This window comes from Phaenicophaeus curvirostris, chromosome 24 (assembly GCF_032191515.1).
Source record: "Phaenicophaeus curvirostris isolate KB17595 chromosome 24, BPBGC_Pcur_1.0, whole genome shotgun sequence".
NCBI lineage: Eukaryota > Metazoa > Chordata > Aves > Cuculiformes > Cuculidae > Phaenicophaeus > Phaenicophaeus curvirostris.
In genome coordinates, this window is record NC_091415.1 from 7,631,210 (window position 1) to 7,647,301 (window position 16,092).

The 16,092-nt window shown below is 52.0% G+C and overlaps 1 protein-coding gene across 3 annotated transcripts in view; it reads right to left on the bottom strand.

The window, feature by feature from the left end:
* Positions 1-16,092, bottom strand: part of AHCYL1 (adenosylhomocysteinase like 1) — a 29,427-nt gene that overhangs the window by 9,914 nt on the left and 3,421 nt on the right. For 2 of the 3 annotated variants that reach the window (XM_069876214.1, XM_069876216.1), the window contains exons 2-3: positions 1,926-2,037; positions 656-799 (exon numbers count right to left, since the gene is read on the bottom strand). In XM_069876214.1, the coding sequence (XP_069732315.1) occupies positions 656-799; positions 1,926-2,037 (256 nt within the window). Of the gene's footprint in view, positions 1-655; positions 800-1,925; positions 2,038-2,136; positions 2,272-16,092 lie in introns of all 3 variants that reach the window. The other variant, XM_069876215.1, reaches the window with a different exon arrangement.

Genomic DNA, 16,092 nt, shown 5'->3' on the forward strand with positions numbered 1-16,092 from the left:
CAACACACCCATGTCATTTGTCACTCGACAAAGCCACACAGGACACAGTGTCCTTCTGACCACCTAACAGGAGAGGTCTAGGATGGGGACTGCCCAGGGAAGGCTGTTGATGTGCGCCAGCTCGGGACAGCCACCAGCCCTGCAGCAGAACAGCACCCACGAGAAGCACCTATAGATGACAAAAACAGTTCTGCCACATTTCAGAAGAGCTGCTTTAAACATGCCTGGATTATCTTCCCCCTCTACTGCTCTGGCAGCCTGTGTCTAAAAGGATCCCAAAAGCAAAGTCAGCCACTCTCCCCACTGGAAATGGTAACTCTGCTACCCACAAGCTCCAGGGGAAGGGGTTGGGACTATCAGTTCTTGTGTCTCCAAAGGCATTGCAAGATCCCAGCCCACTGAGGTTTCTCATCCAAAGCTACCAGAACGTTAAACCCTGCAAGAGCTCTGCTGCTGCTTAAAAACAGATTCCACACGTTGTTAATGTCCACTGTTGCATCTAGCTCTTCCCCACATAATTCACTAATTCAGAGGGTAAGGAAAGGGCATCCAAGGATGCAGCAGGAGTGGTAAGAATTGCCTTGGCTCAGCTCCTGGTCTCTAGAGAGCACAGCACCCAGTTGCAAGTCCCATAAACCCCGTGCTCCACTTTTACCTTGTTCAGCGATCTCGATCTCCCGGCGCCCAAACTCTGCCTGCTTGATGTTCTTCACACAGAAGTTGCTGCTCCCCTTGGAGTTGGTTTGTTGTTTCTCTCGGGGGGAAACCTCATCATCAGAGCTGTCTGTGTAGGAGGCAGCTAAAGCCAGGAGAGGAACACACGTTATACCAGGAACTCCCACCCATCAGGTGGGAGTACTCTGAGCACCTCATCAACCTGTCTTTTAAATACCTCCAGGGATGGTGACTCAACCACCTCCCTGGGCAGCCTCTATCAGTGTCCAATGACTCCTGTGAAATTTTTTTCTCTGATGTCCAGCCTGAACCTCCCTTGGGGCAGCTTGAGGCCACTCCCCCTTGTCCTGTCCCCTGTCACTTGGGAGAAGAGCCCAGCTCCCTCCTCTCCACAACCTCCTTTCAGGGAGTTGTAGAGAGCAACAAGGTCTCCCCTCAGCCTCCTCTTCTCCAGGCTAAACAACCCCAGCTCCCTCAGCCACTCCTAGTAGGACTTGTTCTCCAGCCCCCTCACCAGCTTCATCGTTCTTCTCTGGACTCGCTCCAGAGCCTCAACATCCTTCTTGTGGTGAGGGGCCCACAACTGAACACAGGATTCGAGGTGCAGTCTCACCAGGGCCAAGTACGGAGGGAGAAGAACCTCCCTGGATCTGCTGGCCATGCTGTTTCTGATCCAAGCCAAGATGCCATTGGCCTTCTTAGCCACCTGGGCACACTGCTGGCTCATGTTCAGTCGCTGTCAACCAACACCCCCAGGTCCTTCTCCTCCAGGCAGCTTTCCAGCCAGACTTCTCCTAGTCTGTAGCGGCACAGGGTTGTTGTGCCCCAAGTGCAGGACCCGGCATTTGACCTTATCCCATTGGTCTCAGCCCAGCATTCCAGCCTGTTCAGATCCCTTTGGAGCCTCCCTACCCTCCAGCAGATCGACACTTTCACCCACCTTAGTGTCATCCGCAAACTTACTTAGGGTGCAAACTATGAGTCATGGCTCAAACTATGAGTTTCCTACGGAAAGCCAATGTCCAGAGGGAATTTTGCACTCTTAGTCCCTAAGCTAGCCCAGAATTAACCAGGTTATCAACTGGTATCAATGCCTGAGCTTCAGGAATCCCCAGAATTATCCCTTCCACATCTGAGTACAACACAGTAGCATGGAGCCTCCTGACATGTGGGGTGAGCAGCATTTTCACAGCAGCACCACTGCCGGATTTGGGAGAGGACCATGCATGAACAAGAAGCCTGGCACCTACCAGAGCTGTAGCTGTCAGTGGAAGACTGTGAGATGGAGCGGGACAGGGACCGACGGCCCGTCTTGGTTGGGAACTTGGTGAACTCCTGCATGTCATCTGCAAACTGGATTTGCTGAGAAGTGCAAAGGAAGAGAAGTGCTCATTCAGCACCTGCTCCTTACACCACATCCTCTTTCCAGGCTATACAGGTTTGTGGCTCCCTTCAGCCCACCTTAACTGCTGTAGTCGCATAAATGAGCATCACCACGTGCATCAAGGAACAGATCTGTGGCTATAGATACAAAAAATTACCCCCCCTCCTCTGCCCGATCATCTCTGTCACCAGAAGGTTAAAGCAGCTTCGACACTTAACACCTGATGATAAAAAGAGCACCCAGTGAGGCTCAAAACATCCCCTTTAACCCATCTCTGTCTCCCAGAAGCTCCTCCAAGAAAGTCAGCCCAACGCAAACACCGTGCAGCCCTGTATAGGCACAGACCTTGCTCCAACAGACCCTGCCCCAGTTGATCCCAACAGATTTCTGCCCCAAAGCCCAGCAAGCAAGCAAGCTAGGGTGGTCCCAACAGAGACCCAGATCCCTGGTGCTTCCAGGCTCTTCCCCAGGAGCAGGTTAAAAACTGCAGGTTAAAAACACGGCACATCCTTCCAAAACCGATACGAAAAGCAGGGGGAAAAATAACTGCAAGAGAGAACATTTCAACAAAAAGCAGTTGACATTGCATTGGCTTTCAGTCTCCTCTGCGCTACCAATATTTCCACTGTAAGAGAAGCCCTAAAACAGCCATCCTTTATTCTTCTCTCGGCCAGAGGCAACTCATGGCTCCGGCACCTATCACCAGCTCATCAAATTCCAGCGCGTTGGGTTAAAAGGAGAGGAAAAATAGCCCCAAACTGCTCTGCTGCTGCACTCATCCCATGTGACCCACCAGGAAAGAGCCTTATTGCTGCTTCTGCGGGAGAAAGATAATGGAGATGTCAAGGAATTAGGAAAAATGCCAGCAAATCCAGCCTGATGCCCCCCTCCCTGGCACACTGCCAGGCAAGTGACCCTGACAAAGAGCCCTGGCATGGCCTCTTCTTAAATCTGCAGGAATTAGTTTTGCCACTTAACAGAGATGAGATGTTATCACAGGGAGAGGAATCAACAAAGCATCTCCATAGACCCAGGAGAGAGTCCCAAAGAAATCAAATGATGGAAAGAGACAGGCCATGGGGGCCTTAAGGAGCAGTTCTCCAGGCCACAACCATTCCAAAAGCTCCCCAAAAGCTTTGATGTGGGAAGCAGCCTTAAAGGGGAGAAGAATGAAACTATTTAGCACAGATGATCCATCCCAGAGAGGAGGAATCTGCACTGTCTGGGGTGTCCACAGCACTGCTACCGATATTTGGACTGTAAAATAGCCTGTGTGAGGAGAAACCCAGCTGAGGGGTCAAAAGCAGTGTTGGTACTCAGCTCTGGAAGGGAGACAGGGACCTGAAAACTTACTGCAGAGTCCAAGAGAGGGCATGTGGGGTGATGTAGGGCAACAGTGGCTCCAGATCAAGTCCATCATCACACCCAGGCAAGGCATCCCAGGCATTTTTGCAGGTGCTGCTGCTGAAAGGTTGCTACCCAGCTCCTCCATACTGGAAACATCACAGCCTGCTATCTGCTTCCCAGAACAAACTTCCCAGCAGACATTGTGTAATTGTGACGCAAATTATATGAATTTGCATTAGTGGAAGGAATGGGAATGGTAAATGGAGTTTTCAGGTTTGGTTTTGTAACTGATCTAGGTTGTTTGGTGCAGAGGAAGGAACCTGAGTGCATCGTAACCTCCAGCACTTCCAGGAGAGCTGGCACTGAGAGACAAAAGGTGCAGGAGCACTTCCAGCAAGCAACTCCAGGCAGGTAGCAGCAACATCCACAGGGCATGGAGCCAGAGCTGGCAGGCAGAGCAGTTTCCCAACCAAGAAATGATATTGCTGGAATCTGTTCAAGGTCCATTGCTGGGATCAGTCTTTCCTGTTAGCCTGAGAAAAGCTTGTGCCACCTCCGTGCCATGGGCATTGCTGGTGCGGAAGAGAAGATCAGTAATTTCAGACCAACACGATTGCCACCCCATTGCTCCCAGCTCTTCCTCTGGCAACTCATCAAGCCAGAGGGTGTAAACATGCCCCATAAAACAGCTGCTGGCATTAAAACAGCTTAAAGTGTTGGCTGAGGAATTTCAGGGAAAGGTTTCCAGGGAAAGAGGTGAACCCAGGAGGGGAAAAAAAAAACAGATAACCCAGGCTTTGCTGCTTTGGCCCAGGGCACAGGTGGGTGTCTGTCCTTGCTTACAGCATCAGGCCACCACACTTCCCAACAGCAGAACATGCTGCCGAGATGGGCTCATGGAGCAAGGCTCATCTGGGGTGCAATGAGAGGCTGGGGATGGATGGCTGCGGCGCTCCCCAGGTCTACGCCATCACCACACCACCAGCACAACCGACGTCTGCCAGGCACCACCATCCCTCCTGGGGCACCGATCGTGGATGTTGAGCCAGCTCCAAGGCACAGTCGCACTTTTTAGGAGAAAGGGCAGTTCTAGAAATGCAGAGTTTAAATCCCAGAGAAAAAAAAAATCACCATTAAAGAAATCAAGTACTGAATTAACCACTGTAATCCCCACCATGGCTTTACCAGAGCTCACCGGAACTCCACAGCTTAGCAAAATCTGCCCTGGCTAAAATTATCATCTAACATTTCAAGTAGCTTCTGAATCCAATGAGCCATTCGCACATCAAACCCCCTCCGAGCCCTGCAAATTAACACCATGTCAGGCATCCAGCTGAGAGGCAGATGAGGGAGGATGGCGGGTGCAAAGCCACCGAGCCGACTGGTGACGTGCATGACCGTTGGCCGTGTTACCTTCCATGTGCCGGGCTCTCGAGCTGCATTAAGGTGATGGAGAAAATCTCGTAATCCCTCGGCTTGTCGTGGGAATTTGAATGAACAGCATCGCCAGCGGGAGGCTGTGGATGAGTTGGCTGCAGCTGATCAAAGCCGGGCTGGCTGCAGCAAGAGGGGACTGGGATCGGGACTGTCGAGCTGCGGAAAGCATGATCACAAATCACATCCCAAACTTCAGCCTGCTGGAAGCAGCTTTTCCAACCGGGTGGAGCACAAGTTTAAGAGCAAGGAAAATATTTTTTTGTCCCGGCAATTCATGACCAAGGAGGCAAAACAACACAGCACCGAATCCTCTGCACAGAAATGGAGCCGAGCTGTTTCCTAGCATCGCTGCCCCCTTAGAGGAGGAGATGGGGCCGGGGTCCTCATGGAGGCCTGTGCCAAAGGAGCAGCTCCTGGCTTGGCATGGTACAGCAGGGGAGTTTTGGGACGTGCCCTATAGGAAAACCCAAGGATGTGATATTCCCTGCCAAGCTTTCACAAAGCAATGCTGAGCTGCCTGCTCCCAGTCCCACCTGCCAAGCCAGAAGTACATTCGCTCCCCTTGCAAAACCTGGCACGACTGTGCCTACTCCCATGCAGATCTGATGCTTCCCAACACTGGTGGCTGGTTTTCAGCTCAAACCACCCCTCCAGGCACTGGGACTGGCCAGGCAGGAGTTGAAGGAACATCATCCTTGCTGATATAGCACCGAATCCCAAAAAGGGTCAAATGAGGTGCTGGGGCCCCTGGGCTCTTCGTTTGGCTGCAATGCCTGATGCATCCCAAACCCACCCACAATCATCTTCAAATGAGCTTTTCCTACATTATAAGGTACCTGCCCGGATGTGGGCTTATTGGCTGGGCTGTTCCAAACACAGTGGCACACACGTCCCCAGCACGTACAGCCTAGGTTGTTTAATTATTACGACATAGGAAGGGCAAACAGATTCCAGATCTGGATTGCCACCGCCTAAAGGAACCAGCAGCTCGAGACTGCTGGGTGTGCCGACCTTGAGGGCTCAGACTGCGTTTGCCCCCAGCAGTCAGCCAGGAGAGCAGCTCTTTGAACTTACTGAGCAAGGGGAGCTCTCCCCCGACTCTGAGCTCCAGAGGACTTTCTAAACCCAGCTGGATTTACCTCAGGCACAGATGAGGCAGGCACATCACTTTCACACATGATGACCCAACTTTTAAATTAAAAACTCATTCCATCCCCAAATGGCTCCAGAGAGGATGCTTGAGCAACTCTGCTGTGCTATGCATCCCTGACTGCATCTCGTGCAGCCTTGGGGGACAGCAGTGGAACAGGTTGTGGAGGAGGAGGATTTGTAAAGCATGGACCAACTCACAGCCATCCCTGGGGCTGCACGCTGACCCGGTTCACTGAGGCACAGGCTCCATGGAGGAATGGACACGTGCTGGGGAGCAGCTCCAGGCTCCCTTCCTACCACAACCAGGTTTGCCTTACCAGTCTTTTTTATTATTATAACTGCTGTTTTCATTAGGGACAACATCAGCCATGGCACGTCTATAGTGGTGTAAAAAAAGTGTAAGCAGCCACTCCTGGAGTAATTGAGGGGGTTACAAGAGCAGCCTGTCCACACCATCCAGGATAAGAAAGAAGCAGTAAACTATCCTCCAGCCTCCTAAGTTTCCTCCACCACATCCTTGGATGTGACAACAGCACAGTCACCTAGGGAGAAACAGCAAAACCAGAGTAGAACATGTTCTCGCAGCAACACAACCTCCTGGAAAGCAAGGAAGTCTCTGTAAACCAATCCTGCCAGGAGAAACCCTGAAAACATCCAAGGCGCTGGGACCTTTCCTTTGGCTGCTGAAAGCCAGCAGCAGAGATCGAGACTATTCAGGGCAGCTAGTTCCCCTTATTTAACCTTCTGTCCTCAACAAAAACTCTCTGGCAGAGGCTGGGCAAGCGCTGCCGGTTGCCCTCACTGCACAGGCAGCCCTGATGTGACCTGTCTATTAAGTTCATTGTTTCTTTGTCATTCCTGGGTATTCAGCCAGACTAGAGATGCTTCACAGATCCAATCAGCCCTCGTCCTCCTCACCAGCCCCGCTTGCACATGAGACGTGATCAGCAGCTGTACCAGGGTTAGCAGACCTGGAGATGGACAACTTCAGACACCAAGGACACGTTATCTACAGCAGGACGGTTTCCTGCTGGGAAGCTGCCACAGGTTTCTTGTGAGGAGCTGGGTCATGATGAGTTTGGGCATTTTACAGAATCACAGAATGGTTTCGGTCAGAAGGTACCTCAAAACCCATCCAGTTCCAAACCCCCTGCCATGGGAAGGGACACCTCTCACTGGATCAGGAGGCTCTAAGTCCCATCCAGTCTGGGCTTGAACAGCTACTGGCAGCCACAACTTCCCTGGGCAACCTGCGCCGGGGTCTCTCCACACTCAGCATGAAGAATTTCTTCCTAATGTCTAATTTAAATCTTCTGCTCTCCAATTTAAAGCCATTCCTCCTAATCCTATCACTCCATGGCCTCGAAAAAAGTCCCTCCCCAGCTTTCCTGTAGCCCCCTTCAGGTACCAGAAGGCCACTATAAGGCCTCCTCAGAGCTTTCTCTTCTCCAGGCTGAGCTCTCTCAGCCTGTCCTCATAGCAGAAGTGCTCCGGCACCAACTGTCTAAAGGAAAAGTTGGTTTATTCCATTTATTTGCAGAAGCAAGTCATCACATTCAGGCACGGCAGCAGAGAGGGAGGGAAGATGCACTTAGGGGCTGAAGTCCCTTCAAACACCCATTAGCAGAAGGAAAAAGTAAAATAACATAACCAGCACAAGGGTTTTCTTCTATTCTAGGTCAAAAGGAAGAGCCAGGCAGCAGTTTTGCTTGTGGATTCTGCGTTTCTCCTGCTCAGGAAAAGAACCCTTCTTGAAGCCACCCATAGCCTCCTGCCACGCGTGCCCTCCATGTAGTGAGGGACTGAAGCTGCCCCAAGTTGCTCACAGCAGGTTCCCAGCGTTCCCTCCCCTGGGGCTGGCAGCATCTCCCATAGGAATAGGCAAGTGCGGCTGTGCCAGAGCACTCAGATTTTTTTAAGAGGACTTGGCTGCCTTGCTCAGCTCCCCCCAGCCTTCCCTGCTTCCAGCTGGCAGAGCCCACAGCCTTCCGCAGACATCCAGACATGGGACAGGGAAACTGCCGCAGCCCCTAGTCCTCCAGTACAGAGAGGGAGACAGCTGCTGCTCCATGACCCGACAGGATGGGTAGTTTTGGGGTGGAAATCAGCAAGGCAGGCACGGATTGTTTTGAGTTTCCTCTCCTGTAAGGTTACCCAGCTCTGGAGCGGTATTTCTGGACCACAGCATCCCATAAGGCTTGAGGGAAAGGACAAATCAGGTCCTTGGAGCAGAAGGATGGGGCATCAGGGTCAGTAAGGCTCCCACTCACCGTCTTCAACCCCAAACCACCAGCAAAGGGAGGGTTTGACTACATGACTGATAAACCATCCCATTTCACTCCCTTTAAGCTCTGGCCAAGCAAACCAGCACACAGCTAGAGGACAGGCAGCAGCAGGAATTCACACAAGGTGGTGACCAAGCTCACAGGACAGCTAGGTTTCTGATTCCAAGCAGCTCAGCAGCAAAAGACAGCCCAACCCAAGTATGAGGCCAGGCACCAGTAGGAGAGGTTGCATTAGCAATGCCCACAGCTTCAGCCCCACCAGACTGCAGAGATGCTGGAGATCAGGTGCTCCTGATCCTCCAGGGTCACTGGCAGAGCAATAAGGGACTTGGAGAGAGCTGGAAGTAGCACAGCCTCAACTAGAGAAGTTATATCATCAAATCATGGAATCGTTGGGGTTGGAAGGGACCTTAAAGCCCATGCAGTTCCAACCCCTCCCATGGACAGGGACACCTCCCACTGGATCCAGTTGCTCAAAGCCCCATTCAATCTGGTACCTTGAACACCTCCAGGGATGGGGCAGCCATGACTTCCCTGAGCAACCTGGGCCAGGACCTTGCCACCCTCACAGGAAACCATTTCTTCCCAAGATCTGATCTCCTCTCTTTCAGCTGAAAACCATTCAACCTCGCCCTGTCCCAGCACTCCTTGATCAAGAGCTCCTCCCCAGTTTTCCTGGAGCCCCTTTTAGTACTGGAGGCTGCTTTATGGTCTCCCCAGAGCCTGCTCTGCTCCAGGCTGAACAACCCCAACTCTCTCAGCTGGTCCTCATATGGAAGGTGCTCCAGCCTTCAGATATTCTCTGTCCTGTTCTGGACTTGCTCCAACAGCTCCATGTCCTTCCTGTGTTCAGGACTCCAGAACTGAACACAGGGCTCCAGGTGGGGTCTCACCATAGCTGAGCAGAGGGACAGAAGCCCCTCGCTCCCTGCTGGTCCCACTGCTTTGGATGCAGCCCAGGATACGGTTGGCTTTCTGGTATGCAAGCATATGTTGTATGTAAGAACAGGACCTGCTTCTGCTCCAGGTGTGGCTTTGCAACATGAGGGCTTTCTCCTGATGGTTTTCCCCTCAACTCAAATCTTTAGGATAAACCACAAAGTGCTTCGTTCTGACAACACAGCTGGGAAAAGCTGCTTGAGGGCACTTGCCTGCTTTGTGGAGAGAAGCACGACTAGTGCTGAATTTGGTGCTGCTTGGATCTGCATCTCTAGCTCCCAGAGGGCTCACAGGGCAGGTTTTCCTCCACAGGGAGGCAGAGCCTTGCTCGGCACTCTCCTCACTGAGAGAGGATAGGAAGTGCTGCCAGATTTCTGCCTGGAAACCTTTACACCATTCCTGACAAGGAAATAAGGGGCACTGAGGTCCTAGCAAAGTAAACCTGCCAAGCCCTGATACCAGCCTCCATCCTTTGCTGGCAGAGAAGGATAAAGGTAAAGCACCAGAGAGAAAAAACAAGAACCAGTTTCCCTGAGTACAAAAGGAGAATTGAGGACTTTCACACAAATCCCAAAGCTCAGCAGAGAAGAAGCAGCACCAGGAAAGAAATGAACCAATACCAAAGGTTAATAGGCTCGAAACCACTACAAAAATTGCAGTTATCGTGGGAATAATTGTAAATGCTGGTTAAAGGGAAAATAAACAGAAGGCAAGATTAAATAAAATATGATTTTGAGTGCCCAGCTGTTAAATAGTAACTGAAAATAACTGGGAATAGCTACTGCCTTATTAACACCTTGAGGTCAAAGGTGGGCTGCCTTCAGCAGGAGCCAAGGGGAAGCTCCTCAAGCAGATAAGGAATCTTGTCCTTGGACTCCAAGAATTGAGGCAAAGGCTCGCACCCCACTTGAACGAAGAAGGATATCTCTTTCACAGCAGGAACAGCAGAATCTGATATCTGGGATCACTAAGGGCAGCAAATTCCCATCATGTTTCACAGGTTAACCGAAGGAACCCAGCGCAGCTCCCTGGATGGAGCAGGGACACCTCCCACTGGATCAGGGGGCTCAAAGGCCCATCCAGCCTGGCCTTGAACCCCTCCAAGGATGGGGCAGCCACCACTGCTCTGGGCAACCTGGGCCAGGGCCTCCCCACCCTCATCGTGAAGAATTCCTTACTAAAGTAAATCTAAATCTTCCCCTCTCCATTTTAAAGCCATTTGCCCTTGTCCTATCACTCCAGGCCCTTGGAAAAATCCCCTTCCCAGCTTTCCTGGAGCCCAGCTTCTTTGGGCAACCTGGGCCAGGGCCTCCCCACCCCCACTGCAAAACATTTCTTCCTAAGATCTCATCTCAACCTCCCCTCTCTCAGCTGAAAACCGTTTCCCTTCTTCCTCTCCCTGCACTCCCTGATAAAGAGCCCCTCCCCAGCTTTCCTGGAGCCCCTTTCAGAACTGGAAGCTGCTCTAAGATGTTCCTAAAGCCTCTTCTTCTCAAGGCTGAGCAACCCCAACTCTCTCAGCCTGTCCTCATATGGGAGGTGCTTCAGCCCTCAGATCACCTCACAGCCTCCTCTGGACTCACTCCAACAGGTCCACGTCCTTCCTGTGCCAAGGGGTCCAACAGCCTTAAACAGGCTGCTGGCTGCTTCTGAGCTGGAAACCCATGGAAGTGTGTTTGTGTGTCATAGCTGATCAGGAATCATCTTTACTTAGCATTGATTTTTAAGTTAATTAGAAAACTCCTCTAGAACCACAGCTGTCCAAGACCAGGGGAATGCTTGCAAGTGCTGCCAGAGGGTGCATTCGGCTTCACCACAGGGGCCTGAAGCAAGGGTTAGCCACAAACCCCCAAACTGAAACCCCAGACCTCTGCTCTGTAACACTAAAGAAGCCTCTGCGTTGGGGGAGGACAGATCCTACTCCTTCTCCTTTTCTTCCCCAGAACCAGCTTGCAGTGTCCCACCATTTCAAGATCCCTTTTGACCTTCCAAGAGACTGATACAGGAAACACCACTCAGGCAAGGCTCCAGATCCTCTCAGCTACACCTAAAGGACCCTCTGTCCCTATGCCACTGCTGTAAGGGAAAAAAGCCCAGCAGGATCACCATTGAAACAGAGGCAGCCTGTTTGCAATACATTTCAGAGTCAGCAAATACATCTGTGCAACAGGAAAGCTGGAAATACATCCTCCTCCTGCCCAGCTGATGCTCCACAAGCCCTCACAGTGATGTTTCCACAAACGCAGCACTGAGGGCTGTCCATTTCTCATTTACCTATGCAGTCTATTTTCAGTCCTGGAAAAGATTTTGCTTTTGATGCATTTGATTAGAGGCAAGGCAGGACAGAAAGCTCAGGCTTCAGCTTAGGCTGCTCAGGTCTCAGAGGAACCATTATCAGGATGGACAAGCATCACCCTCCTGGACCATATTAGAGCAGATCCAAACCCTTCCTGCAAACAGGATTAATTCAATTCAGGCTTTTTCTTTTCAGTGGGGCAGGAGGGATCAGAAGTAACATTCCTGCATGGATGGCAAGCTCAGAGAACAACTGGAGAAGGGGCTGGTTAATGTAGAGAAACTGTGCTGCCTGCAAGAGGCTGACCTCCAAGGTCAACAGGGATTGGACAGATGTTCGCACTCCAAAACAGGCCCAGGCTGGATGTGAGCCTCTCCCCGCAGTGCAAGAATGTGTGATGTTCAGGGCTTCCTCCTGGGAGGTGAAAGGAGAAGACACAGAAAACAGCAGACACAGGTTGAACCTCACCCCAGGCCATCTGGAACAAGGAAGCCAAAACATGAATTTCAGCAAAGCAAATCCCCAAGGAACCTCCTTTCCTGGCTGCCTACCTTCTCCCTCCTCACAAAAGGCTGGAAGGAGCCATTGCCTACGCCCACACCTTGGAGATAAACCAGGCTCCTACAAACCCCAACCCAAAGCACGGCTCCTGAATTAAGGCAGCTCCTCTGCCAGGCACAAATGGGTCTGCCAGTGAAGTCCTGATCTGTGGGAGGCAGCCGAGGGGAAGCTGTACCCACCTCCAAGGAGCGAGGACCGCGGAAGCCTCACCCGAATTATAATGCAGCCTGTTTGACAAGCTGGAACATCATGTCCTCGGCCACCTAAGTTCTTTGGCTGTCACCAACCTGAAGTAAACAGATTCTGCAGCAGCAATAAGCTCGTTACCAAGGCCACTGTATTGATCCCAAAGTGTAATTAAAATTCACAGTTCAAGCAGCCCAATGCGACAGGGCATCCGGGGCAGCCTCCTAAAGGCATGAATAGTCCCAGCTTCCACATTCTACTTTCTCAGGGGCAGGGAGCCCACTGGGCGAGAGCAAAGAAACACCCCAAGCGGCAGCTTCCTTTTTAGATCATCAGCCAAGATGCCCCAGAGCATCTGTTCCCCATGCCATGCCTGGCTGAGGGTTAGCGGCGCCAGGGGAGTATGTCAAGATGATGCTCAGTTCACTGTTGAGAAGGTTATGTTGTAGACCAGCTTTGGGTGTTGCTGAGGGTGGCCAGCGGCTCTGATAAGGGGCTCTAGTGTTCCCTGATGAGATGGTATGAAGATGTTCCTCCTTGACTGGAACCCCCCACCCTCCTATATCAGCTCCCAGTGCCGCACTCATCCAACCCAGGGTCCCACTGAGAGAGGGAGGTGGGGTCATGCAGGGCAGAAGGGTCCTTTAGTTAGTGCAAGGTCCTTTGCACCCATGGTTCCCCAGGCCCTTGGACAGTGACCCAGAATGTCACCACATCTGCTGAGTTAAGGTGAGTCACAGTCCCCAGATAAGCAGCCCTGATCAAAGGGCTCAGCAGGAAATGCCACAAGCCCTCTGCAAATGCCAGCGTCAACTCCCAACGATAAAAGACTCAGCCAAGCATGAGCAAATCTCTTCAACCAACTGCCGAGTCCCTCACCTCCCCATGTTTAAGTGCCTGGGATGAGGCACTCACCAACTCCTCAGATGAATTATGAGGACACGATCCTCACCTGGAAAGCCCTGCATCGAGCCAGGTGGTTACCCAGAAGGACCATCTCCAACCCAACCTCGAAGAGCTGGTTTCCAGAGCCAAACAAAACCCAGCCTCCAATCTCTTAGGGAGGGAGCACAGGAGCAGGCTCCAAGTTTTGCATGGGCTGGAAAGCACAGTGAAAACTGTCTAGGTCCCAAGGAAAGTATTGTGATAGGCTGGGCCTCAGCAGAAGATAATTCTGGGTTTTGGGAAAGGCCTAAGGAAAACACTGTGCTTCTACTGCCAGCAGACTTCCTACACTCCAGACCTGGAAGAGGTGGAAAGGAGGCTCCCACTAAGCACAGCATGGCTCACAGGTGACCCCACACCCACACCATCCAAAGACAACAAGAGATGCTTCTGAAGACTGTGGAGAACAAATATCCAACTTCTCTCCCAACTCCAAAGGCCAGATATCAGAGTGGAAACCCAGCCTACCTCACAGGACTGCAAGAGGAGAATAGAGAAGCAAAAGCCACATGCCTTGGTGCAGTGTTTTGAAGATAGCTTGTGTCCATCAGGCCCCTCCGCTCCATTCTCATGAGACCTCACCTGGAATCCTGTGTTCAGTTCTGGAGTCCTCAGCACAGGAAGGACTTGGAGCTGTTGGAGCAAGTCCAGAGGAGGCCATGAAGATGATCCAAGGGCTGGAGCACCACCCATATAAGAACAGGCTGAGAGAGTTGGGGCTGTCCAGCTTGAAGAAGGGAAGGCTGCAGGGAGACCTTAGAGCTGCCTCCAGTACTAAAAAGGGTTCCAGGAAAGCTGGGGAGGGGCTCTTGATCAGGGAGTGATGGGACAGGACAAGCAGGAACATTTTTCAGCTGGAAGAGGGGAGATTGAGATGAGATCCTAGGATGAAAGATTTTCCTGTGAGGGTGGGGAGGCCCTGGCCCAGGTTGCCCAGAGGTGATGTGGCTGCCCCATCCCTGGAGGTGTTCAACACCAGCTTGGATGGGCTTGGAGCAGCCTGATCCAGTGGGAGGTGTCCCTGTCCATGGGAGAGGCTGGAACTAGATGGGCATTAAGGTCCCTTCCAACCCAAACTATTCCATGACTCTAGGAAAATCTCCCTTCTTCCTGCACTCCAGGTCAAAAACTTAAATGAAGCATCTTCTGGCCTTGAAGTAGTGCTGGATCACAAAGACAGGGTCACCTCTGGACAGTGATGAGGCCCTCCAAAAAGCCAAAGTGATAAGAAGGACCTAAGAGCAACTTATTACAGAAGTAATTATGAATCCGTCATTTAATACAGCACCACCAGTGCCCCTGGCCCCCAGGTCTGATCCCAGCCCCCAGGCAATCACCATTCACAACACCCTGGTTGTTTGCTCGCCCCATGGGCCAGGGTACAACCAGCTCAGCCTGTGACCATCAAACCACAGCAACATGTTCCCTTATCAGGGCATTTCTGCACCCCAAGGAGGGACAGATCCATCCCAGTTGGTCTGTGCAGAGCAGGATGAGCTGTTTCACTCACCTCAATACTGGCACCTTGTTAGGTGAAGGAAAAACTTCAGTGAGAGGAGAGTGAGAAAGGAAAAGAAGAGAGGATTGGGACAAGGAAAGGATAGTTGAGCGTACAGTGTCTGATGAACATGCAGGAGAGGTGGTGGCACTGCTCTGGACAAGAACACAAAGGCAGAGGAGGATTTATGAGCAGCCAAAGGGATGAAATTAAAGAAAGAGGAAAAATGAGCGATGCCAGGAGCTCTGTCACTACAAACAAGGACAGTCTTCATCCCTGTGGTTTATGAGCACCCAGACTGGCAGGGCTGCAGGGACCTGAGATGACTCTGGACTGAGAAAAACAGAGCAGAAAACCTGGCTCCAGGAAGGGAAGCAGCAGACTGCAGCAAGGTCAACACCGCTCGGGCAGCAGGAGCGCAGCTCCACAGGCAACAGCAAATAGCAGCAGCAGAGACGATGCTCCAGAGAGAGTATCCAGCCCTCCCCAGGGACAGCAGCTCCCCACAGGCTCTGTTCCCCTCTTCCCAGCCTTCCCCTTCCATCTCCGACCACCCCTGTGCCAGTCAGTGTGCAGCTCCGGCTTGCTCACCCTGCAAAGCTGCAGTGCTAGCATTAGCATTCCCTGCTGCACAGCCTCAGCGGGATTCCTCCAGTGCTGGCATCTGCAGGGGCATAGCACCAACCCAAACACACTGGACACTGACTCGCCACCTTCTTGGAGCACAGAGCTGCCATGCAGTTCACCTCCCTGGGAGCAAATCCAAGGCTTTAGCCCATTTCACACTCCAGCCTTGATGCATGATTAAGCAGATCCATCTGCAGAGAGTCCATCTGTCTGTCTGCCAGCACCCAGGGGTGACAGAGCCCACCAGACAGTGATCCCCAGGCAACAAGGATGCAACAGGGATCAGTGAAGGACAGATAGGGGCAACACTTGCCGAGTCCCCTGCCTTGCCACCCATCTCTAAGCACAGAGATGTGTCCTGCCCACTCAAGGGCACCCATGGCCCCGATCAGCCAGGAGTTTAAGGCTCTGCCGACCGGCTGACGGGGATTCAGAAAGTGACTGCTGTCAAGGGCACCTACAGTCTCCAGGCAGGCAGAACAGCAGATGCCCAGAAACAACTGCAATTGCACACAGGGATCTAGAAGAACACAACCTGCATCCTTGAGCACTCCTTTCAGCCCCACACGCGTATTCACCTGGGCAAGGCACAAGCCTCAACATTCCCAAACAAGCCACAGCAACATCAAGGCACACAGTGGAGAAAGTAGAAAGCTCAGCATCACTCACCTCTGCCTTTACACCTCTCCTCGCCAAAGAACTGCCTCACTCTGACCAAAGCTGGTATTATTCTGCTGACAACCCAATTTCCCATCAACTG